Source organism: Catharus ustulatus, chromosome Z (assembly GCF_009819885.2).
Source record: "Catharus ustulatus isolate bCatUst1 chromosome Z, bCatUst1.pri.v2, whole genome shotgun sequence".
Taxonomy (NCBI): domain Eukaryota; kingdom Metazoa; phylum Chordata; class Aves; order Passeriformes; family Turdidae; genus Catharus; species Catharus ustulatus.
The window spans coordinates 45418481-45444298 of NC_046262.2; the positions used below are offsets into that span (position 1 = coordinate 45418481).

General features: G+C 42.1%; 1 protein-coding gene across 5 annotated transcripts in view; it reads right to left on the bottom strand.

Annotated features, from left to right (window-relative positions):
• The window catches only part of SLC27A6 (solute carrier family 27 member 6), a 151712-nt gene that overhangs the window by 30843 nt on the left and 95051 nt on the right, over nucleotides 1-25818 (bottom strand). Inside the window, exon 1 of one of the 5 annotated variants that reach the window (XM_033085325.2) lies at nucleotides 4553-5067. The exons of 3 other annotated variants lie outside the window; for them this stretch is intronic. In XM_033085325.2, the coding sequence (XP_032941216.1) occupies nucleotides 4553-5066 (514 nt within the window). In that variant the 5' untranslated portion in view covers nucleotide 5067. Of the gene's footprint in view, nucleotides 1-4552; nucleotides 5068-13144; nucleotides 13731-25818 lie in introns of those variants that run through there. One more of the 5 variants, XM_033085322.2, reaches the window with a different exon arrangement.

The following is a 25818-nucleotide window of genomic DNA, read 5'->3' on the forward strand; positions in this document are numbered from 1 at the left end:
CAAGAAATTGTTCTTACATAACTTTGATGTGTACCCTGGCTGATATGCTCAGGAAGTTGTATCAAGTCCGAACTCTTCCCCACACTGTCTGCCTCCAGAAAATAATTGTTACTTATACTTGATCCCCCAAGTGACTCAGCATGGCTTCTCACAAAGTAGTATTTGCAGAAAAGTCAGCTGTGGCTCAGGATCAGTGCTGGTATCCTGAAGTGTCACTGAAGGCAGTAAAAGTAACAAAATATAAACCACCTTGCACATCACAGTTGGCTCTTTTTTCACTCAAAGACCATCTGGGACAGGACACAGACTAGAACAAGAGCAAGTGATCAAAGAGATAGAGTGTCTAACAGAGCAGGTGTCTTCCACAGGTTTTCTATGGTCCCCTTGTAATAAATGTTTGGGGCTAAATGGCTTTTTATTCCAAATAGAATTCATTTCAATGGAATCCATTCTTTTTTTCATTCAGTGATTAATGTGACAGATGAAACTTCTACTTGTATGTAACATCAAACAACTTTAATTTACAAATACCAAAAAATACTTTGCTTACTCTCTTTCTCCAGCATGCTTCTGTCAAGTTCAGAATACACTCAGTAGCAGCAGAAAGCACTGCCAATGCCTCAAGAGTAAAGAATCCTGCCCAGAAAAAAAGCAATACTGCTGGGAGACGTACCTCTGTACAGGACTGCAAAATCACAAGATGACTGTGAATAGAAAGGGCCTCTGGAGGTCACCTTAGTCTGATCTCTCAAGCAGAGCCACGTAGAGCAGGCTGCCCACACGTGTCTGTGCAGCATGTACACTGCCTTAATAGCCTTTGTTAACAGGACTGATGTAAATCAATCTCATGGAGTTTAGAGAGCAATCCTTTAACAGCTGAATCCTTGCATCAGAAGTCATGATGGCAGCCTGCGATGTCCTGCTCTGGGCTGAACTCTTCCCAGTAGGAGCAGACTAGAGTTGTCCTGGCATACAAATTCCATTTGTGTATTTCTGGTGGGTCACTAAACTGTATGTGCTGTTTAGCAGTATTGCTGTTACACTATCATAGATACAATGATACAACAGATGCTATGTAATCGCTTCTTCAAGCAAGACTTCAATCAATAGAAATATTTCCCAAAATGGACATAGTGCCTTAAAAGATGTCTTCATTTTAAGCACTACTTTACCTCCTCTCATTGTTGAACCAACAGCTTTTAAACAACTAAGGTGGCCTAGTCTGATAACAAATTAGTAAGAATGAACACCTTTTGAAAGAGAAGAGCATACAAATTCTTTCTTTCTTTTTTACAAGTTCCTCATTGACTTACAAGTTAGTTAGCTACCATTTTATTAGAAATGCAGTTTAAAACTCTAGCTTTTGAATGTCTTTCAAGAAACATTCCCCAAAATGGGAGTGGTGGGAGAAAATGTTTCTGGGAATAGAAGTGTGAGAAGGTTAAGTAACAAATTAAAGCAAGAGCTAAATACTCTGGGAACACAGCAGACAAATGAGAGTAGTTAAAGTAAAAAAGTCTCTCTCTGACACAAAGGCAAATGAAATTACTGGAAAGGAACAGAAAGACTAAATATTGGCAAATAGTAGAATCTGTATTTGTCTTCTAACCAGAGTCTGGATGAGAAGACAAAAAATTTACTTGATTGCACTAAATGAATTAAAAGAGCATCAGTGTCACGGAAAAGAAAAATTGGACTTCTAGAGATTGCCATTTCATACAAGAAACCAACAAGAAGAAGAAACTTAAAGTTCTTATAACATATCTGGGGCTTAAGAATAAAACATTTAGCTGCTGAGTTCATAGAATACATTAAGCCAAAATCAAACCCACACTCTTAAATACTATTGAAACACTGTGAACTAAAGTTACCAAAAGCAATCCAAGTACGACAGTACTGTCGATCAGAAGAAAGACTGATTCCAAGTGCTGAAGCAGAGACAAGATAACACTTTTTGGATGGGGTAACCAAACCACAATGCCTGAAAAATATGCAGGCACACCACAAAAGTGAGGAGTGAAAAACGGCACATGGGAGTGATCTTACAAGCGGCACTATAAAAAAATGGAACTAGGTATGGAAGAAAATGCAACCATAAATAGTATCAAGCCTAGTTGTATGGAGGTATCACATTTGTAAAAAATAAAAGTGTTTTTGAAAATGCTTCAAGATGTAATCATCCCACACAAAGGGAGGCTACATCATCATTCTGAGCAGGGAAGATTTAGCCATAAACCATCATCACTGGGAACTGTTTCAGACAGCAGCTGAAGGTGGAAGGTTCCCTTCAGCATAAATGAAATTGTAATACTAACTAAATACACAGTAAGATACAGATTTAGAACCTGTATACAGGTTCCTGTTCTAATGTGCTATTACAGACAAGTATTTCAAGGGCAAATTCAAAAGCACACAGTCAAATTGTTAATTTCTGCTGTGCTCCAGTTTATGAATAAGACCAAAGGTCATCCAAAACACTGAAGATATAATGTGCGACTTTTTAAAGAAATGTAATTGCTATGCTAACCTGCATTTCCTTGTGGAGGGTGAAAAATCTACATATTTTTTAAAGGAAAAACGAACAACTCATGTCTATTGATTAGGATGAATCCTTGATACTCACACTAACACTGGATGGAAAGATGCTTAATAGACCTCTAAGAATTATGTCACTGACTGTGTAACCCCAGTGTTAAACATTATTTTGCAATTGTTATAAACACGAGGGGGAAATTGGGCCTCACAATCACTGGTCTGTGTATAAACTTCAAGTTGCTAAATGTGGACTCCTTTGGAGAGGCTCCTGTAAGATGTGGTCAACAGCTAAGGACCTAGCAACTTTAACTTCTTTCACAGCTTAAAAAAAAAAGGGGGGGCCTCTAAGTCCTGAAGAAAAATACTGAGAAGACTCATGGGACTGACAGATTTACAGCAGACACTAAAAGCCATTAATAAAGTAAGAAACCCGAAATGTAAAATACCAGCTGAGAGACTAATTAGTTGGTATTTCTGTCTGCACACAGGTCTTCCCTTGCAAGCAGAGGCAGAATCCCAGAAGAACCTAGTTCAACACAGTTGCTCTTACTATCAGCTGTTGGTAGCAAATTAAGAGCGGAGAAACACAGCTTCTGCCTCTGCTCTGCAAATGCTTCTTTCATTCATTAGTTACCTCTAACTTAAATAAAATCTTTCCTCAGGTAGAAGCTTTGATCCAAAGTTTCTCCCTCACCACAGTCAATGAGCAGGAAGTTCCTGAACATTAACTCCCTTCCTCAAATCATTCACTCAGAAGTACATATTCATAAAAAGGAGATAAAAAAGATTTTATTTTTTTTAATTAAGTAAGAAGGTAAAATTAAAAGCTGTCAGTTCAGAAGCCTTGTTATCATGTATTTGGATCACATTTAAATTGGCTTTTGTTTCATTGGCTTGTTTTAATTGCCAAGCATCTTAAACCAGCAAACCATATAGGATCAGAATTACAAGATCTATAATTTAAAATGTGCAAGGGAAAAATCTTAAATGCATTTTTGAAACCACAACTTCATAGCAGCAGAGAACAGGTGGAAGAAAATTCTATCATTTGGGTGTCATGGGTGTAAACCCCCACAATTTGTGTAACAGGAGTAAAGTAAGAAGGTGTGCAACAGAAAAAAGGCAAAGGAGAGTTGAAACAATACTTTAGAGAGGTGGGACAATATTTTGATAGGTTTTCTTCCAATCAAGGGTCAAGCTTCTGTGTGGTCTTTGAGCCTTGCAGGTTCACTTTCACTTGATCATAAATGCTATGGCAAGTCTGTGTTTAGAATTTGTCTTCAGTTTATACATCTATCTGACTAAGCCAAATTTCAACATACAATGCCCAGGGTGCCTACAAGATTTTCAATTCTTTTGCAGCATTTAACAAAAATGTAATACTCCAGAAGGTTGCACCACACGCACTACCATCCCTATTCAAACACAGCAATTCCTTCTGCAATCCAACACCAAGAGTAAGTTTGTTATTATGAATCAACTTCCTATGTACTGTACTCAAAAAACTTTCTTCATGGAAAACTGTCGTAGCTCTGCAAACAGTTGAACAGTAGAGGCTGTACAGTCCAACCTTAGACCTTCCAATTTTGCAGTGTGTTTGATCAGTAGAAACATGGGGAGATAGTACAAGAGAATAAAGTATACCACTTAAATAAGATTAAATTGGACTATTTGAGAAGTAATGGAAAAGTTTTCTTAATAGGTCATTTTAATGCTTTTAGAACCCCTTTAAGCTTCTACCAAAGCAATTAAGCACTTGGAACAGGCTTTACTTAGATACTGAAAACTCTCCTGCAATACTTATTTTTTAAGAAAAAGTTAAATGGTTGTTCACAAAGCATGCATATAATCGCTTCTGCCTGAGAGGCTGAAGCTTTATAAAATCTCAAAGTCCCCTCCAGCCCTGTGCTTCTTTCACATCTGTAAATCAGGTTCCAATAAACAATCTGGAGGGCCAGATATGCGTGAGGATGTGACATTAAAGGCTTTGGATGTAGGAATGAGGAGTATACCCTACCTGCTCCCACAACCAGTATCTTGGGTTCACAGCTACAGACACAGTGCAGGAGAGATGTGAAGCGGACATTGAAGTTGAGGAACGCCACCACACAGCCCAGCTTGGCCAGTCCAAACCACACGTGGATGAAGTCTGGTTCGTTCCCCATCAGCAAGGCCACCGTGTCTCCCTTCTTCAGGGCCTCGTGCTGCAGGAAGACCTGCGCTATCCTGTTACTCCTCCGGTCCACATCTCTGTAGCTGTGAACGGTCCCCTCGTAGATGAGGAACGGCTTGTGGGGCTGCTTCTCCGCCAGCCTCACGAACTTGTCCAGCACGGTGACAACCCTCCCCTGCAGCCGGAACATCTCCATCCTCAGCCCATAGGTAAACACTTTGAGCAGGTATCTCAGGTCGGCCCAGAAGTAGGGGAAGAGGAGTTTCTGGATGAAGTGCAAGGACAGAATCCCGACAGCAGCCCCCGGTACCCAGGAGGGCGGCACTGGAAGAGGGTAAAGGTCGTCCCAGCCACGCATCTCCCCGCAGCCGGGCCGCCGGGCACACGGCCGGGCAGGGCGCAGAGGCGAAGGCCGGCGCGGGCTGAGGCTCTTCCCGCCCTCTCCTCCTCCACAGCAGGACGCCCGTCAGGAGCTGGGGAGACAGGGATCACCGACGGCGCCCGCCTCAGCCAGCCTCGGCACGACACGGCACGGCCGGAGCCCCCGCCCGCCTCAGCCCTGCGCACCTGCGGGACGGGTTGCGGGGGCGGGGCGGGAGAGCCTTCGCACGGCTGAGGCCGGACACCCGGACACCTCTCCCCCCTCGGCCCCGCCACTCACGGACAGCGCCCGGCTGCTGCTACTGCTGCCGCCTGAGCCGGTTGCATAAGGCGCGATCTCCCTCCCGCTCAAGCCCGCAGCCCAGGGTTGGCTCCCGGGGAAGGCGGCGGCCGAGCGCAGGAAGCCTCGCCCCGGGCCGGGGCGGCGGCTCGGAACGGCGGGCGCGGTCCCGCGGAGGCGAGGGCGGGCGCTGGGGGCAGGTGGCTCCGGCCGGCCGGGCCCGCGGAGCTTGGCCCAGGGAGCAGAGCAGAGCCGGCACCTGGAGAGTTGAACTGCGTCCCCCACTCTCTCCACAGCACTGTTCTTTTCCGTTTTACCACTAAGGTCGAGGCTTGGTTAGATTAAGAATGTACAGCCACAGGTCTGTGTCCTGGGGTGACTAGAGGGACTCCAGTCGGAGGTTTCCTCCCAAATTTTGCCCTAAACAGGGCAGTCTGATTCACGAACGCTGACTGGACGTGCATTGAAAACAAATTCAAGCCAGCCCCGGCAAATTAAATAATGCAAAACTAGATTATGAGTAGATTTCATGTCTCTTTAAAGGTGAACCTGTCAATAGGCTGACAGGTTTTTACTGATACTGTAGTGTTCCTTACTCGGAAAGGGCAGTGGATGTGTATGTTCTGTGCTAGCTAGGTGTACGTTTACAGGAAGAAAGAAGGTTTTCACCTGGTGAGAATTCACTTCTTCCAGAAAGACATTCTATGAGAATACAGAGTTCTAGCTTACTTTTCTTAAGGCCAGAAATTTAAAATTTCTTCAAAGTAACTGATAGATAAATGCTGCATTAAGCTGTGCTTAACATACAGAAACTCACTGTAGTTGTTTGGCTAGAGTTTGGCTGTTGTTAATTTGCTACAGAAATGTGCATAAATAATGCAGAAAGGGAAATGCTGTGACTTGCAAGGAAGATGCATACTTATGTATTGGTTTGAAGGAAGATAGAGATTGACAAATAATCTTGTTTGCAAGGACTGTTTTGAAGAAGGCAGAGAGAAAGCAGGAGGCACATCAGGTCAGGTCAGTGAAAAGCTCTGGGCATATGGATGAGAGTGCGAGGAAAAGCAATAGATAATTAATAGAGCACAAAAGTAAGATAAATACAGAATGGGCTGTGGATAATAGAGATGTATTTTAAATATACTGTGCTCTGAGCTAAAAATCAGCCATGCAACATTGCATTGACTACAGTGACTAATGATTAGTGTGTCACCACATGTCATGAGAACAGAGAGGAAAAATTTTGTATCTTAGATGTTATCGGTGCTGCTAATCCCCAAAAACTAAAATGACAAGCAAGGCCTTAACATAAAGACTCTGGTATTCTGAAATATGCAGTTTCAAAGCAAAGTTGTAGGTTTCTGATCTCTGAATTGCCCCTTTTCCTATTAATTCTGCATAGAAATTGTATTGATCCTCTCTACTCAAGGTTCTTGTAAACATGAGCAATAACTTATTTCTTATACCCTCCTGAAGGGAGACAGGACAATTCCCTAATGCATGAGTTATTTTCCAGTATTTTTCTGGTCTGTTATAAAAATGGATAAGACAAGCCAAGAAATATCAATAGGCAATGGAAAAGTCACATAACTCAGGTGATGCCATGCTGGAATTGGACTCAAATCTTGCTTATGCCAGAATTCCTTTGGAATATTGGATTACAGTAATTTCACGAGTACAAGCCGCAGCAATTAGACAAAAATTTTGGTGGAAACCCGGAAGTGCGGCTAATATTTGGGTGCGGCTAATTTATGAACAAAAATGTGATATCTGCCCTTACCTAGTATCATACCAGTCCAGTCCCAAGACGAAACAGTTTGAAATCCATGGTTTCCCGTTGTTCCGACGATGAACCAATCAGAGAACAGCTTATTGCCTGCCTGTGGATGGCGGCGTTACTGAGGGGCGGGGGTTGTTATCAGGGTGAGTTACCTCGGCGAGTTACCTCGGCAGTTCGATAAAAGTGTGTGATATTTCTCTGTACTTTTTAAAGTGTTTTCAGTCTTGTGCGGCTGCGGGGCTGGCTGGGCTCGCAGGGAGAGAGCTGGGGGAGCCTCTCGCCCCGCAGGGAGAGGGATGAAGTGGGCGATCGGCTCACAGGGAGAGGGCTGGGGGGGCCGCTCAGCCCGCAGGGAGAGGTCCAGAGCGGCCGCTCGCCCCGCGGGGCTGCGAGGGCTACAGCGGCCGCTCCTGTGCCAGCACGGAGATGTGGCTCCGCTCGGAGCTCAGCTGCCTGCCCGCGCGGCTGAGCGGCTGTTTAAAGGCAACACAGATCCATTGGGAATGCTCGCAAAATGACCACACTATTGTTCCTGTCTTTTTCGGCTTGTAAATAAAGGGTGTGTCTTTTTTCACTTGGAAACAATGTTTCCGAGGTCGGCAGGAAGCCAGTAAGCCCCGGCGATCCCGCGATTGTGTAACTAAATGACGACTTTGTGAAAGTTCGCTGCGAACTAAAGTGCGGCTAATATTCCGGGTGCGGCTTATTTATTGACAAAGACATCAATGTTGCCAACACACCGGGTATGCGGCTTATACTCCGTGCGGCTTGTATTCGTGAATTTACTGTAATCTCTTACAACATTGCAAAACTGGGTTATTTAGTCAAACCACATGCCTAACTTCACACCTTAAGGCCATCTTAGTCCCTTGATTTGATGGTTACAAAAGCAACTATAAGATTAAGACACGAGAATCTGCAGTTTCTATTGTATGCTTAGTGAAATGGTAGCTGGTCTAGCACCTAAAGTTAGGAGGTGGATTAGGAATTTGTTAGATTTGCCTTCAATATTTTTGCTGTCTATAGCTTTGGTTCTTAATCCCATGGAAATACTTGCACATTAGTTAATTTTTTTAAAGTAAACAGCATAAAATTTGAATGGCTCAATTTTTTTTTCTTGTTAACTGGTTACTATCAGCAGTTAGGATACAATTATCTGCATGCATGGGTTGAGTGAAACATATGAACAGTTGAGAGAACATGAGTTGCTATATGCATTGAATAAGTTGTTGGAAAAAATAGTTGTCTGTGAAAAAAAGATATATCTAATTATGAGAATAAAATTACTAATATAGCACATTGCTGCAAGTGGTACATCCATATTGTGAAGAAATCTTAATTTAAATTATTCCAAAGGTTAACTAAAAAAAAAACAACCCTCTAGAAAGTTCTCATATTTTAAATGTAGTGATATTTGCTTTAAAGTAAATAAAACCCCAAAAATATAGTGAAAAATTACCTGTTCATCGGGTTCTTGTTAAATGTCATAAACTGGAATCTAATTTACTTTTGACATTATGTAGAACACATAAACTCATACCACAGACAAACCACTGAGCCCTGAATTATTTAGTACGCTGTAATTATTCTGCTCAATTTCATTTCAACAGAAAACATTTTAATGCCTGAGAGTATGCTATGACCCAATAGTGAAATATAAAGGAGTTGATTTTCTACTGGTGGAACACACAGCTGAGAAAATTTTGGTGGGTTTTGTGTGGCTTTTTTTTGTGGTAAGATAAAGTATTCCCCGGTACCAAAATTTCAATATTGCAAGAAAATATGCACTGATTACAGAAATGATTCTGCAGTGTAAAAAACCTGTAGTTTTGATGTTACAATTTTGATATATTGTGCCTTTTAATATCCAGATAACACAATATGGTGCTAGACATAAATTTTATTAACTCTGAAGCTGGCTAATATGCCTATGGGAATTTGCTTGTACTATTTTATTGACATATGTATCAGCTTGGGTGGTGGGGAGGGAAGGTATTTTAAATAAGATTTTTTTGATGTACGGAGTTTTTGGGTCCCCTTCAGAATTTACCTGAGAAGGTACAGTAATTTCACGAATACAAGCCACACCAATTTGACTAAGATTTTGCTCCTAAACCGGAAATGCGGCCAATATTCAGGAGCAGCTAATATGTGAATAATTTTCTGACATTTACAACCTCAGAAGTGCCAGCCAGAGTGTCGAGCCGAGCTGCTGCAAAGTCGGCATTTTGCGATTGTTACAAATTGCTACTCTGTTGCACCGTGGGTGGAGCCTGGCTGCCTGCAGGCAGCATGGGGGGCGGGGAGAGAGACGGGAGAGCTCTTTCCTTCTCTCCCCAGGGGAGAGACGGGGGGGCCCCGCGCTGCCATTGCCGCGGCTCGGGGAGGCGGCGGGGGACCCGGGCCGCCCCTGACGCGGCTCGGGGAGGAGAGGGGGGACCCGGGCCGCCCCTGCCGCGGCTCGGGGAGGCGGCGGGGCACCCACGCCACCACTGCCGCGGCCCGGGGAGGCGGCGGGGGAAGCTCCGTCCCTGCCTGCCACCACAGGGCAGCGCCGACCTGGGGTGACCGAGCCCAGTGGCAGCGGCGGCTGGCCCCCCCCAGTGGTCCCGCCGAGCGGCAGCGCCGGGCTGGGCTACCTGGCCCCATCAGCAGCCCCTAGCGGGCCGAGTCTGCACAGCCTTAGCTCAGCCAGTAAACCCCGCCCTGCCGCCGTTCTGTTACTATTTGGCAACTTTGTTGCACGCGGGTCCTCGCTGTGAACAACAGAGCGGCTTATATTCATGTGCGGCTTATTTATGGACAAAAAACAAAATATTTGCCAACACCCAGAGATGCGGCTTATACTCAGTGCGGCTTGTATTCGTGAATTTACTGTACATTCAGAGATGTCAGCTGTATTCTATTTTTATTAAAGTAATTTTAAAGTAGTGACTTTTTAAAATCTGAAATAAATGTTTTGAAATTTACAACAGAAAGAGATTAAATAGAAATTCCTTAAAGAAAAAAAAGTCTATGACTTAAAGATAGATTCCTGCTTTTCAGAGTGTCAGAATACTGTAATAGGGAGGAGGAAGAAAACAGCATCATATTCTGAATATTGTCTTGCAGATTGTCCACCACTATTGAATGATTCCTTTTTAATATTTATATTAAATAAATATATTTAAAATACTCATTCTATTTTAAAATACAGTAATTTCACGATTATAAGCTGCACCTGATTATAAGCTGCACTTCCAGGTGTCAGCAACTTTTCGTTCTTTGTCCATATATAAGCCACACCATATATAAGCCACACCTGATTCTAACCTGCACGTCCGGGTGTCAGCAACTGTCTTGGGTTACAATACAGGATGTGATAAAACGTACCTATTCTGTCACCATCTGTTGAGGGTGGGGGCAGGGATCCTGATCGTGGGAGATACTCTGCTAATGGGCCATCCATTGAAACCAGGCAGGGCATTGCTCTGTATCTTTTCACAACCCATCCTTCCTCCAGAGAGTCATTTTCTGCTGATGGCCCATTGAGTCCCACTGTGTGACTGATAAAATTACTTCATCCCATTGGAAGTTGCTCCAGCCAGGGGGAAAGGCCCAACATTTCTTACCAAAATAAAAACAGAGATTTTGGGACACTAAGGGTACCCCTTTCTCCACTGGACTCCAGAGGAAAACCAGATTTTTCCACATCACCACTGGACCTTTACAAGGAAGTTGCACCTCCTGCAGGAGCACTGCTTCAACTGAATCACATCTGTCACTGCAAGAGGACTGCAACCACCATTTAATGGGACTGCTACCAACACCCTGTCTGACAGGGTGTCAGGTTGTACTCTGACTTTGTCAGGGTTTGGGGTTTGTTCCTCTGTAGTACTGTATTTTTATTTTAATTTCCCTAGTAAAAAACTGTTATTCCTAATTCCCATACCTTTGCCTGAAAGCCCCTTGATTTCAAAATTATAATCACTTGAAGGGAAGGGGTTTACATTCTCCATTTCAAAGAGAAGCTCCGGCCTTTCTCAGCAGACACCTGTCCTCCAAACTAGAACAGCAACTTTTCGTTCTTTGTTGATATATATGCTACACCTGATTATAAGCTGCCCTTCCGGGTTCAGACCAAAATTTTAGTCAAAATTGTGCAGCTTATAATCATGAAATTACTGTATATATTCTATCATAATATTAAATAAAAAATAAAAATACCTTGAAAATGCAATTTCCAGATCTTCACATCTCACTCTTCAATTCCATTCCCATTAAAGTAAAACAATAACATCCAAATAATCGTGTCTGTTAATTTCCAGAGGTTAGCTGTGAAACACATCTTTAATCAAAAATTGAATAAGTAATAAGCAAACCAGAATTTGATGTCTGAGTGGCCAGTAAGCAAGTCATAATGCTGAAACAGCCATACAAAACTAACTCTTGACTAATACAGTAAATTCACAAATACAAGCCGCACTGAGTATAAGCCGCATCTCTGGGTGTTGGCAAATATTTCGGTTTTTGTCCATAAATAAGCCGCACCCGAATATAAGCCGCTCTGTCGTTCGCAGCGAGGACCCGCGTGCAATTAGTAACAGAACCGCGGGAGGGCGGGGTTTACTGGCTGAGCTAAGGCTGTGCAGGCTCGGCCTGCTAGGAGCTGCCGATGGGGCCAGGTGGCCCAGCCCGGTGCTGCCACTCGGGGCCGGCTGCCGCTGCCACTGGGCTCGGTCACCCCAGGTCGGCGCTGCCCTGTGGTGGCAGGCAGGGACGGAGCTTCCCCCGCTCCTACGGCAGCGGCGGCGGGCAGGGACGGAGCTTTCCCGCGCCCGTGGCGCCGGCGGCGGGCGCGGACAAAGCACCCCGCCTTCTCCCCGAGCCGCGGCAATGGTTGTGCGCACTTCCCCCCCGCCCCCCGGGCCGCAGCAATGGCAGCGCAGGGCCCCCGTCGGCTCCCCGGGCCGCGGCAATGGCGGCGCGCCCCACCCCCCGTCCTCCCCGGCCGCGGCAATGGCGGCGCAGGGCCCCCGTTGGCTCCCGGAGCTGCGGCAATGGTGGCACCCCCCCCTCCTGTTCTCCCTGGGCCGCGGCAATGGCGGCGCAGGGCCTCCGTCGGCTCCCCGGGCCGCGGCAATGGTGGCACAGAGCCCCCCTCGGCTCCCCGGGCCGCGGCAATGGCGGCTCGCCCCACCCCCCGTCCTCCCCGGGCCGTGGCACTGGCGGTGCGCCCCCCCCCCCCATCCTCCCCGGGCCGCAGCGATGGCGGCGCCCCCCCCATGTCCTCCCCGGGCCGCGGCAATGGAGGTGCAGGGACCCCGTCGGCTCCCCGGGCCGCGGCAGAGGAGGAAAGAGAGCTCTCCCGCCTCTCTCCCCGCCCCCCATGCTGCCTGCAGGGAGCCAGGGCAACACAGTAACACTGTAACAATCATGGAATGCCAGCTTTTACTGGCCGGTGCTTGGCCCGGCGCCCTGGCTGGCACGTCTGGGGTTGTAAATGTCAGAAAATTATTCACATATTAGCCGCCCCCGACTATTAGCCGCACTTCCGGGTTTCCACCAAAATTTTTGTCAAATTGTTGCGGCTTGTATTCGTGAAATTACTGTAATGTCCCATGGGATTTGGGGGAATGAATGGTGTAGTCATACTACAACTATTACAAAGACCTGAGGAGGTAAGCTCCACACAGAGCAGACATTATGGAAGTTTTTCATCATAGGACAGCATTTAGATTCAAATCCATAGGAAATGAAAATTAATTTTTATAATATTTTGGAATGCTTGTTTATTCTGTAATTGTGTGAGGACATTAATTTGAAATACTTACCTTACATAAAGTGCCTTGTCTCAAGTCATTCATTACAGCATGTCAATACTACATACTTGTGGCAAACTTTCAAAGATGTAGAGAAATTACATGTCTAGTACACTAAATTTTATTAACACTGCTCTTTACTATTATTATTACTCAATTTTATTTTTAATTTTAATTAGCTTTGAATAGGGTCTACAAGTAAATTTGTAGTTTTGCCTGAATTCATGAAAATGTGTTTGTACTAGGAGCCATATGTACTAGCACCCTAGTAAAGTTTAGCCACAAGCTTCCAAAGAAGCATACAGAAATACTAAAATTTTCTCACTCCTAGAGCAACTTTGTGGACTGCTGATGGAAAGAGTTCACAACAGTGAGCCTCTTGGTCCTGAAAAGATAGAGTTGGGGTTCAGTCCTACTGTCATCTGGAAGTGGTGTGAATTGAGCAAGTTACCAGTTTATACATTTGATATGAAATATATAGAATTATATAGAAGGATTTCACATTGTAGTCTGATAATCTGAAAATAGCTGTTTTGATTTTACTCGTTCCTCAGCTCCTGCCTTGCTCGTCAGGCATAAAACACAGCACTGACCTGTCAAAGGGATGCATACTTGCATGGCTCTAAAGAATAGGTCGTCATTCATACAGAGAGATGAAATAAGAGATGAAAAGTAGAATCTGAGTATAAATCCTTTATAAAGGATATTCTGGTGCAATCTCAGGTGTAACATAAACAAGAAGATTTTGAAAGCATGGAGAAACCCCAGACAGGACATGAACTGAAATAAAGAAGAAAACAGAGCTTCTCAATAGGAAGTGCCATCATTTTCACATTTTTTAAATAGATACTTTGTTGACCACTAGTTTAACTTGACTCATGTTATGGGTGATTTGAAAGTACCTTAACATTTTTGAAAGTTCTACACTTTAAATTTTTTTTGTTATTCTTATAATGGTTTTAGACTAGCACTGCAGAGCATAGTATCCCAATTTGCTCTTCTTTTCATGTCAAATAACAAAAGCATTGTTTTATATAATCTTAGCTGGCTTGGAATAGAATGATGTAAGAGTCTAGGAGAAATCTTCCAGTGACTGTCAGGGAAGTTTTCTGGCATATTGGCCTGTGTCAAAACAGCATAAACATCATGAGCAAAACTTCAACAATATGTAACAATCTCTACAAAATCAAGTTTGAGCAAGATGCCTACCATATCCATTGTTTGCTTCTGCTTTCTAGGTATGTGCTAGGCTTTTAAATTTTAATTTACAGTAATTTCACAACTATAAGGCGCACTGGATTATAAAGCGCACCTCGGGGAGTAGGCAAATTTCCGAATTTTGTGCACATATAAGGCACACCGGACTATCAGGTGCACTTTTTTTTGCAGCGAGGATCCGCGTGCAACAAAGTAATGCTAGAATTTCAGTTTTTATCTAGGTAAGAAAGACTTGGCTCTCCCCCCTGACTGGAGCAACTCTCAATGGGATAAAGTAATTTTATCAGTCACAGAGTGAGACTCAATGGGCCATCAGCAGAAGATAACTCCCTGGAGGAAGGATGGGGGGCTGCAAAGATAAAGAACAATGCCCTGCCTGGTTTCAATGGATGGCCCATTAGCAGAGTATCTCCCACAGAGAGATGCAGATCACTGCCCCGCCTAGTCACAACAGATGGTGATAGAATAGATATCTTTTATCACATCCTGTACTGTAACCCAAGGCACTTTGTCAGTGGTTAGGGCTGGTTTCGGCTGCGGTTCGGCTCACAACTCACACTTCTGGGTTGGCAAATTTTTGAACTTTGTCCATATATAAGGCACTCTGGAGTATAAAGCACACTTTCGGGTTCAGACCAAAATTTTAGTCAAAAGGGTGCGCCTTATAGTTGTGAAATTACTGTAAAAGAAATTTTTTAAAATAAACATCTCTCAGACCAGGATGTTTTCAGTAAGTACCAGTTGGAAGTATTCAGCGTTTTCATTATCATACTGAATTTCTAGGTGAAAGGGCTGCTGTACTCATCTTTCAAAGGATTAGAACAGGGTGTTTGCTTTCTGTGCCTTCAGGCACACATAAGATAGTTTTCAACTTGCCTCTGCTTTCTGAGCTTTCATGTTTGCAACACAGTTTAACAGTATGCCAGAGGACATCTGCCCTTTATTTGCGCTTTCATTGTTTTGTGCTTTGATTGTATTTATTTTATCTGATGACCGTGACAATAGTATTGTAAATGTTAGCCAGTATAAAAGTTCATTCCTGTGACCTTTTCTTGTAACAAGTACTTCCCTGTACTTGTACTACCATTTCTGATACTGTCTTTATTTTTTAAGAACTTAGGTCTTCTATATGGTACAACATTTTAAGAAATACTTTGCCATCTGGTGTAACTGGGCTATATACTAAAATACTGACTTTTTAAAATTCAGTAGCAAAAACTTTCACTCATTTTCTTAGCTCTCTTGTCACATGTTCCTTTTCTGTGGTATGGAAATGAAGAGGGAAATTACTCTCTTGAAAGCCCAAGAAGCAACTTAAAACAGGAGAGGGAGAAAAGAATTTAAAGTACTTCAGAGTTACAGGTACTTGTACTTCTCTGCACATGTTTAAGCATTACTGAATCCTGAAACCACAGACATTTTGTGGTGCAAGAGACTCATTCCTCAAGCATCTTCTACGTAGATCCTGTTCAATGTGATTGTCAATCACAGTGATCTTGTATTAAGTTTGCTGGATTGAGTTGGTGTGTTGTTGTGCTAATAACACAGCTAATAACCGTTTCTGGCACATGCAGATTTTGCTTGCTTGGAACAATGTTTGACATGCTCTTTATGCTTCCCTTTTTTCCTCCTTTCACCCTTCACAAGACATCTTACTTTGAGAGATGATGAAGAGAAAACCTATTCCTTTTCCTGTTCCTGTGGCTCCATTATACATAGAGTCACTAAGCAGCAATAACAGAGCTATTTAGCAGCCTGAGGAACAAAACAGGTGCTGAGTATGCCCCTAACACAGGTAAAAGCACCCTCCCTGACCACAGGGCAGTCTGGCTGCTCCTGAATGCACGGGGTCTGCGGTACTTCAATATAGGATCTGCCAGCAGTCCCAGACAAGGCATGATAATGGATCAGGTCCAGGGTAGGAGATGAAGCCATAGGTTGGACTAGAGACAACAGTACAACAGTGTCCATTCACAGGGCAGGACTGCTCAGTTCACATAAGTGTGCCTGCCCAGCCCTGAACTTAGACCCTTTGGAGCCTTTGGGTGGAAGGAAGAACATCCCAAGTGATTGCTGATTTGGACCATTAGGGCAAATTTGTATCACTAGCTGTTATTTGAGTCTTGCAGGTTCTAAGAAGCTGGTGGAGCCTCATACCTTTAACAGTTTTCTGAGAAGTATTTCTGAAAAAAACACATTTTATGTTCATTCACATAACTTGTCATATGAATTGCTGATGAAATCTGTCATATTCAATCACCTTGACTGATAAACCTCATGACGCTAAAGGGGAACAAATGTAGAAAAAAAGTTAATGAGGAACTAATAAGGTGACTAAATCACATATTTTAATATCATTAACTTTACATTTACGTGATATAGTCTCTACTACATGCAAAGAAAGTACAGTAAATTCACGAATACAAGCCGCACTGAGTATAAGCCGCATCTCTGGGTGTTGGCAAATATTTCGGTTTTTGTCCATAGATAAGCCGCACACGAATATAAGCCGCTCTGTCGTTCGCAGCGAGGACCCGCGTGCAATTAGTAACAGAACCGCGGGAGGGCGGGGTTTACTGGCTGAGCTAAGGCTGTGCAGGCTCGGCCCGCTAGGGGCCGCTGACGGGGCCAGGTGGCCCAGCCTGGTGCTGCAGCTCGGGGCCGGCCGCCGCTGCCCCTGGGCTCGGTCACCCCGGGTCGGCGCTGCCCTGCGGTGGCAGGCAGGGACGGAGCTTCCCCCGCTCCTACGGCAGCGGCGGCAGGCGGGGACGGAGCTTTCCCGCGCCTGTGGCGCCGGCGGCGGGCAGGGACGGAGTTTCCCCGCTCCTGCCGCGGCAATGGCGGCGGGCGGGGACAAAGCACCCCGTCGGCTCCCCGGGCCGCAGCAATGGCGGCGCGCGCTTTCCCCCCCCTCCCTGGGCCGCAGCAATGGCGGCGCGCGCTTCCCCCCCCCCCTCCCCGGGCCGCAGCAATGGCGGCGCGGGCTTCCCCCCCCTCCCCGGGCTGCAGCAATGGCGGCGCAGGCTTCCCCCCCACTCCCTGGGCCGCAGCAATGGCGGCGCCGGCTTCCACCCCCCTCACCGGGCCACGGCAATGGCGGCGCGGGCTTCCCCCCACCTCCCCGGGCCGCGGTAGGGGCAGCCCGGGTCCCCCCTCTCCTCCCCGGGCCACGGCAATGGCGGCGCCGGGCCCCCCCCCGTCTCTCCCCTGGGCTGTGGCAGAGGAGGAAAGAGAGCTCTCCCGCCTCTCTCCCCGCCCCCCGTGCTGCCTACAGGGAGCCAGGCTCCACCCGCGGTGCAACAGAGTAGCGATTTGTAACAATCGCAAAATGCTGACTTTGCAGCTGCTCGGCTCAGCACTCTGGCAGGCACTTCTGAGGTTGTATTAGCCGCTCCTGATTATTAGCCGCATTTCCGGTTTAGGAGCAAAATCTTAGTCAAATTGGTGCGACTTGTATTCGTGAAATTACTGTATCTTTTGTATGTGTAATTTTATGGTATTTGTAAGATTTAAGCCGTGAACATTTCAGACAAATTGGCCATTTTCTTAGTTTCTAACTGCCTGGGGTGTGTCTGTGTTATTAAGTGGTTATCTTAAAAATGAGGAGGTAAGTGTGTAGGTTTCTTCAAATACTAGTCTGGAAATAAAAGAAAAAAGAACATCATAACCACAAGGCAAGTATAGGCACTTTTAAAGTCAGCATTATGTGAGTAAATAACTATGCTTTTATTTCTGGAAGGGACTTTCTTGCCAAAAACTTCATCTGGATGGAGTTGAATAACTTCTTATATCTATATGAATAATCTTGTTGCAAAATGGTTTCATGCCAAGAAAATGAAATTGAATTTTAAAAGAAATTTTTAACGATATGTCTGTGTGCAGGGCCACTTTTTAAACAAATGACTTGCTGAAATCTAGATTAGTAGTCTGTTTTGTGCACTAGTCCCTTAACCACCTAATAACAATTGGCCTATTGGCTATTTGCACCTTCATAATCCTGTTTCAATGGTGTTAACAGACCACCTGCAGCACGAGTGTCAGTGGTCAGTGAGATACTAATAAATGTAAGGATAATCCAATTTTGTCTTCTCTCCACTAGAATACTGTTTGCTCAGGCACCACCATGTCAACAGCATGGAAAATCGATTTAACAAAAGGTAGTGAGTTCTACTTTCCACTGAAAGCAAAAGGAATTCTGGAAGATTTCTCAAGGTCAGCTGATCATGGAACCGTGTACAAAAATGACCAGCCAAAATGGTCTCACTGGAATAATTTGTTGTTAGTATGTCTTCCTACATTTCCATCTGTCTGCAAACCATAATAACTGAAAACTAACAGCCCAGGCAAATCACCTTAAAAGTTGCTTGTGCAATTGCACACTATGCTGAGACAGGAAAGTCTTTGCCTGACTAGCTTGTGTAATAATCAAAGCAGACAATTGCCTATCTGGAGCAAGAAAAAACACAAACTGTAGCAGAGTTTCACTTTTGTGATGGCAGTGACTACAGCATTCTGCCTAGACAGCACAGGCTCAGGCATGGCAATAAGTCTCTTCTATCATGTGTTCTTTTCTGTAGCTCAGTGAAGACCTCTCACCTGTTAAAGCAGGTTAAAACAAGAGCTGGGAGGGGGGGCGGGGTTAACCCTTTTTAATTTTTTTTTCTTTTTCTTTTCCTTTTTTTTATTTTTCAGGCATCTTCTGACAATGGGGGCAAGAAAGAATGAAAATAAACAAGAGGAAAGGTGCAGGAAGAAAGACAGAGAGGCCAATTATGGACTGGACATCCCGTCCCCTTCCCTGTGTCCTGTCCCTCAGCATTACAGTGCTTTCCAAATGTTTGGTATAGGCTCTTAGCATTGTGAGAACTCAAGGAGGGGCAGTGGTGGTAAGGAAAGAAACAACATGCCAGTTTTTCCAACTTTCATAGTGACTATTTGTTTGCCTGAAATTAAAGTTCAGAAGCCTTTACTACGCCTATATACTTCAGAAATAAAGTATTTGTTTGCATCAATTTTTTGGAAAGTCTTTAGTGCCTTATTATTAATTTTGAGCTCTTGCCTTGGAATGTGAAAAAGGCTGTGTCTGGAAGTTGCTAAAAATCCTTTTCTAAAGTAGTTTTGAGTGTACTCACAATTTGGTTACTCCATCTTTGTTTGTGTTTATTTAATAAAAAAATTATTTCATTTGTGTGCTTTGCAAATGCCATATTCATAAACTTGTGGTTAGTGAAGTATTTTGAAGAAGGTTTCCATAGTAATTTTTAGTAAAAAATTCCAGAATCATCTCCTTGAAGCTTCAAAACCAGAAAAATTATGTGTGAGGTATCTCTAAATATAATCTAGGTAAAGGATTGCCCATTTAACATGCTTCTCTATTAAAGGTTCCACAATGAACAATTCAATTATTTTTAAACAGTTTTTCTACACAAAGCATATTTTTAAGGTGTTGTTAGTTGAAATTGCTAAATACTGCTGCAGGTGTAGAAGAGCTATTTAACAGGTCTGGCAGAAGATAATACAGACTTATTGCTAAATAAAATTATTTTCCAATTTCTCCTCCCAACAGACAGACTCCAAATATTAATTTATTGTCTCTAGCACTCGGAAGCAGAATAATCCATGTATCATCATCACCATGTTTCTTACAAACCCCACCATAGGGCTGCATAAGTAGCTCTGTCTCTGGAAGCTTCTTTTTTTTCTGAAAAATGTCTCAGGCTTCAAGGCAAACTATAAAATGATTAGGGAGTTTTGTAATGGAAGCGGTACTTGTGTCAAGATTATCTAACTCTGTTCATTTTTACTGTGTCCTTGTCAATACCATATATTTAAAATTCTTGTCTCAATGTGGCAACACTCCTAGTTCATTGATATTGGTATTGGTTGTTCTCCTCATTATTATTTTCTTGTTTTCTTGATTTTCTAATTCAAGTAGATCCATGCTAAGGTTTTGGCTTTTCTTTTTCTTTCAAAGCACTGAAGTTTTTTGACAAGGATTCCCTTTACTGTAATCTACATAAAATGCATATGTATTGTTCATGTCTGTGTGGCAAAGCAATGTAGCTGTCCAACAGGAAGCAAAAAGTATGTAGAAAATAAGCTTTTACACAGAACAAGAGTCTTATATAGTCTCTTCTGTACAAGTAAATAATAATAGTTTTTGTCAATGTAGGAAGTTTTGTACTGCTAATCCTTGCATTTCTCTTTATAATTTAAAGTCAGGACTGTAGGATATTATGTGCCTTAAAGAGGAAGAAGCAGCCTATGCTGGAGATTGTTTTAGACCATAATCTACACTTCTTCAGCACTTTTATTTCAAGAGCTACAACTGTTACCATATGCAGAAATGTGTGAACTCTAAGATGCAGACAATATCTAACACAAAATCAGTATCTGTTATGAAATGGGCCCAAAACTTCAAATGGCAATTGTTATTTTTATAATGGTCAAGAAAAAAATGAAAAAAAATAGTTATTTTGAAAGACTTTCTAAACTTTATGACACTGTTGCTTTCAGAAAATGTTTTGTGGAATTTTTTTAATTCCTATGTGGATGATAGATGAATATGACAATATACCTGTGTGGTAAAAAAGGAGTCATGTTGCTATCAGATTTCTGGTATTTAGAAGGCTATGAATGATTTTATAAACACTTTGCTTTACTCATTACTCCACACTCCAGGGTGATCTAGTTTAAAAATAACTTATTTACAATAGTACAAGTTATTTACAATATTGAATGCCAACATGATTTAATTAAAATACATTCTTTCAAGGCGTTTGAAAGAAGTCTTTGGTGAAATAAATTGAATTTGATAAAATTCAAGTAAATACTCCAAGCAAAAAATGAGCCTCAAGGGAAAACAACGGAAAAGTTGTTAAATCAAACACTAAAGCAAGCATTATCCAGAATTAAACATGCTCTAATATTTAAAATATCCCCATCTTTTTAAATTTTTAAAGTGTTAAGTCTGCATACCAAGAAACATGGATCAGTTTACAACTCACATTAACCTTTCTCTTTGACTTGAGGAGTTTCAATATTTGTATGAAGAGGGACCTGTAGGACCTCTAAGGATAGTATAAATATGATTCTTGAATAAAGGCTTTAGTAAAGTAAAGAAGTATCAAACACTTCACTTTCAAATTTCTTTCTTTATGCCTGTTTGGGATTACCATATCTTCAATTAAAGGAAGATCCCTCATCTTAAAACTTTAAAATCTTTTATTTGTACTATTTCAGTATATTTAAGAAGCAGCAGGTCAGAATACTTGGACTCACCCCTACTCCTCTCTTATGTGTGTGAGGGACATTAGTATATTCCCAGCAGCTTCCTTTGACTGTCAAAGTTTAATCATGATGCATGTGGTAAAATGTGCCTTATTGGTACTCTTCAAAACAGCATACATACATACATACATACATACATACATAAATATATATATTTTTTTTACAAGATGAAAATGAAGAAAACGAATCTTTTAGGTTTTTTCTTCTCAATATAAAAATATTTTGCTGCTTCTAAGATACAATTTTTCTTTAAAGCTTTTGAAACCACCTGTATTTATGTTGCTTTTGACTTAAAATAACACATTCTGTGTATTATGCCAACAGTAACAGAATTCTCATTTGATTTCTGTAACTGTTTTAAAACCCTGCTTGTAGAAAGCTTTGAAAACTTTTTTGATATGCATAAAAATTTTATGGTAATCTAGTCCAAACAAAGAAAACAGAATAACAATTGGTTTTAGACCTGAGGGAACACTGGCAATGCCAGATAAAATTAGCAGTGCCACATAAAACCATTAAATGTTTTGAAATCAGCACACAGAACAGAGATTAGAATGCCATGCAACCCTCCAGTTGTCCCTGAACTTTTTTAACATTAGCCTGTTTTCTGGCAGTTTCTTTACCTGCTTGAGGCTTGGAGTTCCTGCACTACCTAGTATTTCCACAGGTTAAAATTTTCTCAGGTTTCTGGGTGTGCAAGTGCCTGTGCTGTTTAGCTGTCAAAGACTCCAGATATTTGTGGCTGGATATTAAGATATTTCTACTTCAGTATCTCCTAGAGGAATAAGTGGGAGGGCAGGTTTTTCTTTTAACATCTTCCCTCCCTTATGTAATATTCTCTGAGTTTATCCCCCAGAGAACATTCTGAATATTTAACTTGCTTTTCAACTCAGAAAAGAACAGCTTTATTCATAGGCAGTGATGGTTCATGTGCTAGTTAAATCACGTACTGGGGAAAGTAGACTAATGAATCTGTGGTGCTGCACTTTTTCCCTATTGCTAGAAATATTGGAAATATTCAGTCCCTCAATTTCTTTAAGGGTCTTCTTGTTTGATAGGGTACTGCTGTTTCACACCCAGCTGTGACATGGGTTACTAAATTACGTATCTAAAAGCTTTTCAGTACTAAAAATTCTTATTATGATATTTGTCAATAATTTCTGTAATGGTGATTTGACTCTGGTTTAAACACTAAGTTTCAACTATTTGTTTAAGGCTTTTGTACAGTCCACGACAGAATTCCTTTATGAAAATATGTTTCTTACGTAATATTATTTTCAAAATTGAATGCATGTCTTGTCCAAAACAAAAGCAAAGTCATCAAATTTGAAATAACAAATGAAGAGATATTACTGATACTGTTTTCAGCTGGGTATTTGCTGATACAAGAAAGAAACAATGCAAAAAAACAGACAAGATGCCAAAGTCTGATACTATTACGGAAAGTACCAAAGGAGAAAGAAAAAACATGAAAGAAAGATTAACACTGGGAGGTGACTGAAGGCTTTGAACTGTGAAGCAGATGAAAGTGTATGGAAAAATACCCGACTTTGCAATCTATTTCTATTCTTACCACAATAACCTTACATACCTTGAGTTTTGGCAGGTCACCTAGACCTTATTGATGCATACAGAGGAGATTACTTTTAGTCCTGACATAAAATTCCTCCTGTTTTTGAACAAAAATACAAAATATAGGGTAGGGAGAGGCCAAAATAAGTCACCTGGTATGTCTTCAGTTTAAAAGAAATCAAAAAGTAAGTGAAGTACACACCTGATATTTATTTCACCAACACATACAGTTTGTGAGAACAACATGTGCAACCAATCCCTGTGCCATGTGAAATGTGGTTTCCTGTGAATGCTGATCATGGCCGGATGACTGCTTTCTTTGAAGTACAGGAAAATGTTCTCAAGTAATTCCATAACAAGCTATACAGTGGCTAAAAGCTTAGAGCACGTCAGAGATAATTTTTTTAAACAACTTTGAACAACATTCACAGCCTCCTCAGCAGTCTGAGAATTCCTACTGGTGTATGAAAGTGTTTCACAATGCCCAGTTCTCCTGACCTGGAAAGTATAGTTTGGTTCACTAGGCATTGAGAGCTCTTCACCTAGAGATACTTCTATGCTGATAACAGGCTCTGCTGCTCACAAGTGTGTGTTCATCCTCTGCCTTTGCAGGCCCAGGGGACAGTGAAAGGAGACCTATGTGCAAATTAAGTCCTTTTTGAGGACTTCACTGTTATTCGTACATCTGATAAAGGGGCAACTCAAAACACTCAGGTTTGAAAACTTGATATGATTAGCAGGAAGAGATTGGTACTTCCAGAGCCAGCTGCCATGCTTAATTAGGTGGGTGGTATCTGCAAAAAATGGTAGCAAAAAAATACTGGTGCCTTAAAAAATACACTGGGCAGCTCCATCATTGATGGAGAAGAATTTATGAGAGTATCTTTTGTTCCTTAAACCAGAAATCAAAATACAATTTTGAACTGAACTGTAAACAAGAGAGATGTAATTTCTTTTCTAAGGCATTTTGAAAAAATTATGAATAAACACTTTTAGGTAGAGTGAAGTAGGACATAATTTGTTCTTCACATTTGCAGATGAATAAACTACTGGCTTTTAATTGTGAAGCCAGGAGCAGAATTATTGTCTTGTGCTTTTCTTTATTTTAACTTTTTCCGAAGAAAAAATTAAATGCTGGAAAATAATTGAATATGTAGGAAAAGGGTGAGGAAGAATGGCAATAGTAATGGGCAGACAGCGTACTGTAATACATCTTTAAGTGAGAATAACATTAGATCAGTGACCAGACTTTTCTCTGGACTTTCTGGAGGTCTCTAATATTATCCTTATTATTAAGAAATAATTATGTCCTGGGCTGTACTAGGGGGAGTCTTGCCCACAGGCCAGGGGAGGTTCTCCTTCCCCTTTCCTCAACCCTTTTAGTACCACACTTGTAACGTTGCATCTAGTTGTGAGCACATGGAGAGTATTTTGGCTACTGGGGAGAGTTCAGGCCAGCATGATTGTTATTTCCTAGGAGTAAAAGCTGAACAAGCTGGGGCTGTTTAGTCTGGAGAAGAAAAAGCTCAAGGGGAATCACCTCACTGTGTACATGAATACAGTTTGTACAGAGAGTGGAGTTGTGATATTATCAGTAATGCCCAGTGATAGAACAAGAGGCAGTGGGCACATACTGAAACACAGGAGATTCCTCTGAACATTAATACGTTAATATTAATAATGACAGCATCAGGGAAATGTTGGTGGTTTGTTTTTTTATTAATCTGAGGGTAACCAAACACTAGTGTAGTTGCTCAACATGGTGTTGAGTCTTCATCTTTAGGGATAATCAAAACTCATTTGAGTAGATGGCTCATTCTATGATTAAAAATCAGGCTACTGCTGTTTTATACAAATCTGTACTAGAGAGGGCAGCCAGTATGAGTAATGTTCAGAAATGCTACCACCTTGTGGCAGCTGAAATGACTGAACATAATGACAGACAGTGCTCTGAAACTCAACTCCTTACCCACATGGTTTGTAATTACATGCAGTCTCCACACACCCTCTGAAACAAGATTTCAAAGTGCTTTTGTTGTTCCTCAGTCATATGGAAGTAATATCTTTAGATTAGATTGTTTTAGTTTATTCAATTTGCAACAAGTAATTAGAAAAGCATCTGCGTTATGCTCTTATTCATATGGTTTAGATAGGCTGGCAAGGAACAGGGAGTTGGACTCAATGAATCTGGAGATTAGTAAGTTTATATGGATTATGTAACAAATATTGTTCTTTTAAAACCTCACTCCAAATTCAGAAACCTTGTATCCCATGGGAGATGTCAATGTACCCACAGTGAAGGTAGTATTAGTCATTACTATTACTATTACTATTACTATTATTATTACTATTACTATTACTATTACTATTACTATTACTATTAATGGTGTTTCAAAGCATTATGGCAGTAGTGGCATTATTAGCACTAGTAGCACAGCACAAATTGAAAACCAAGAGAAAGTAAGTCCATCCCTGAGAAATATAACCAAACACTTCTGCAAAATGGGCAAGAACTAGGTTAATACAATACCTATTTTATCCATCTCGACAAAAGATCAGGGATCCCTGTGAATTCAGGGAAATACACAGTAGAATATACAGCAGACCGGTTTTCCCTCACACAAGTGTGGAATTGTTTGATTTTTAAATGCAATCAGATTTGTGCAGTGAAGAAAAGTACATCCAGTAGCTGTGCTAATGTTATATTCTCTGATCTCTTTCTTCCTGTAAAACTTTATAACACCTTTTAACAGGGCCTAGGTGTTCAATTCCAGAAAAAGTAGGAGCT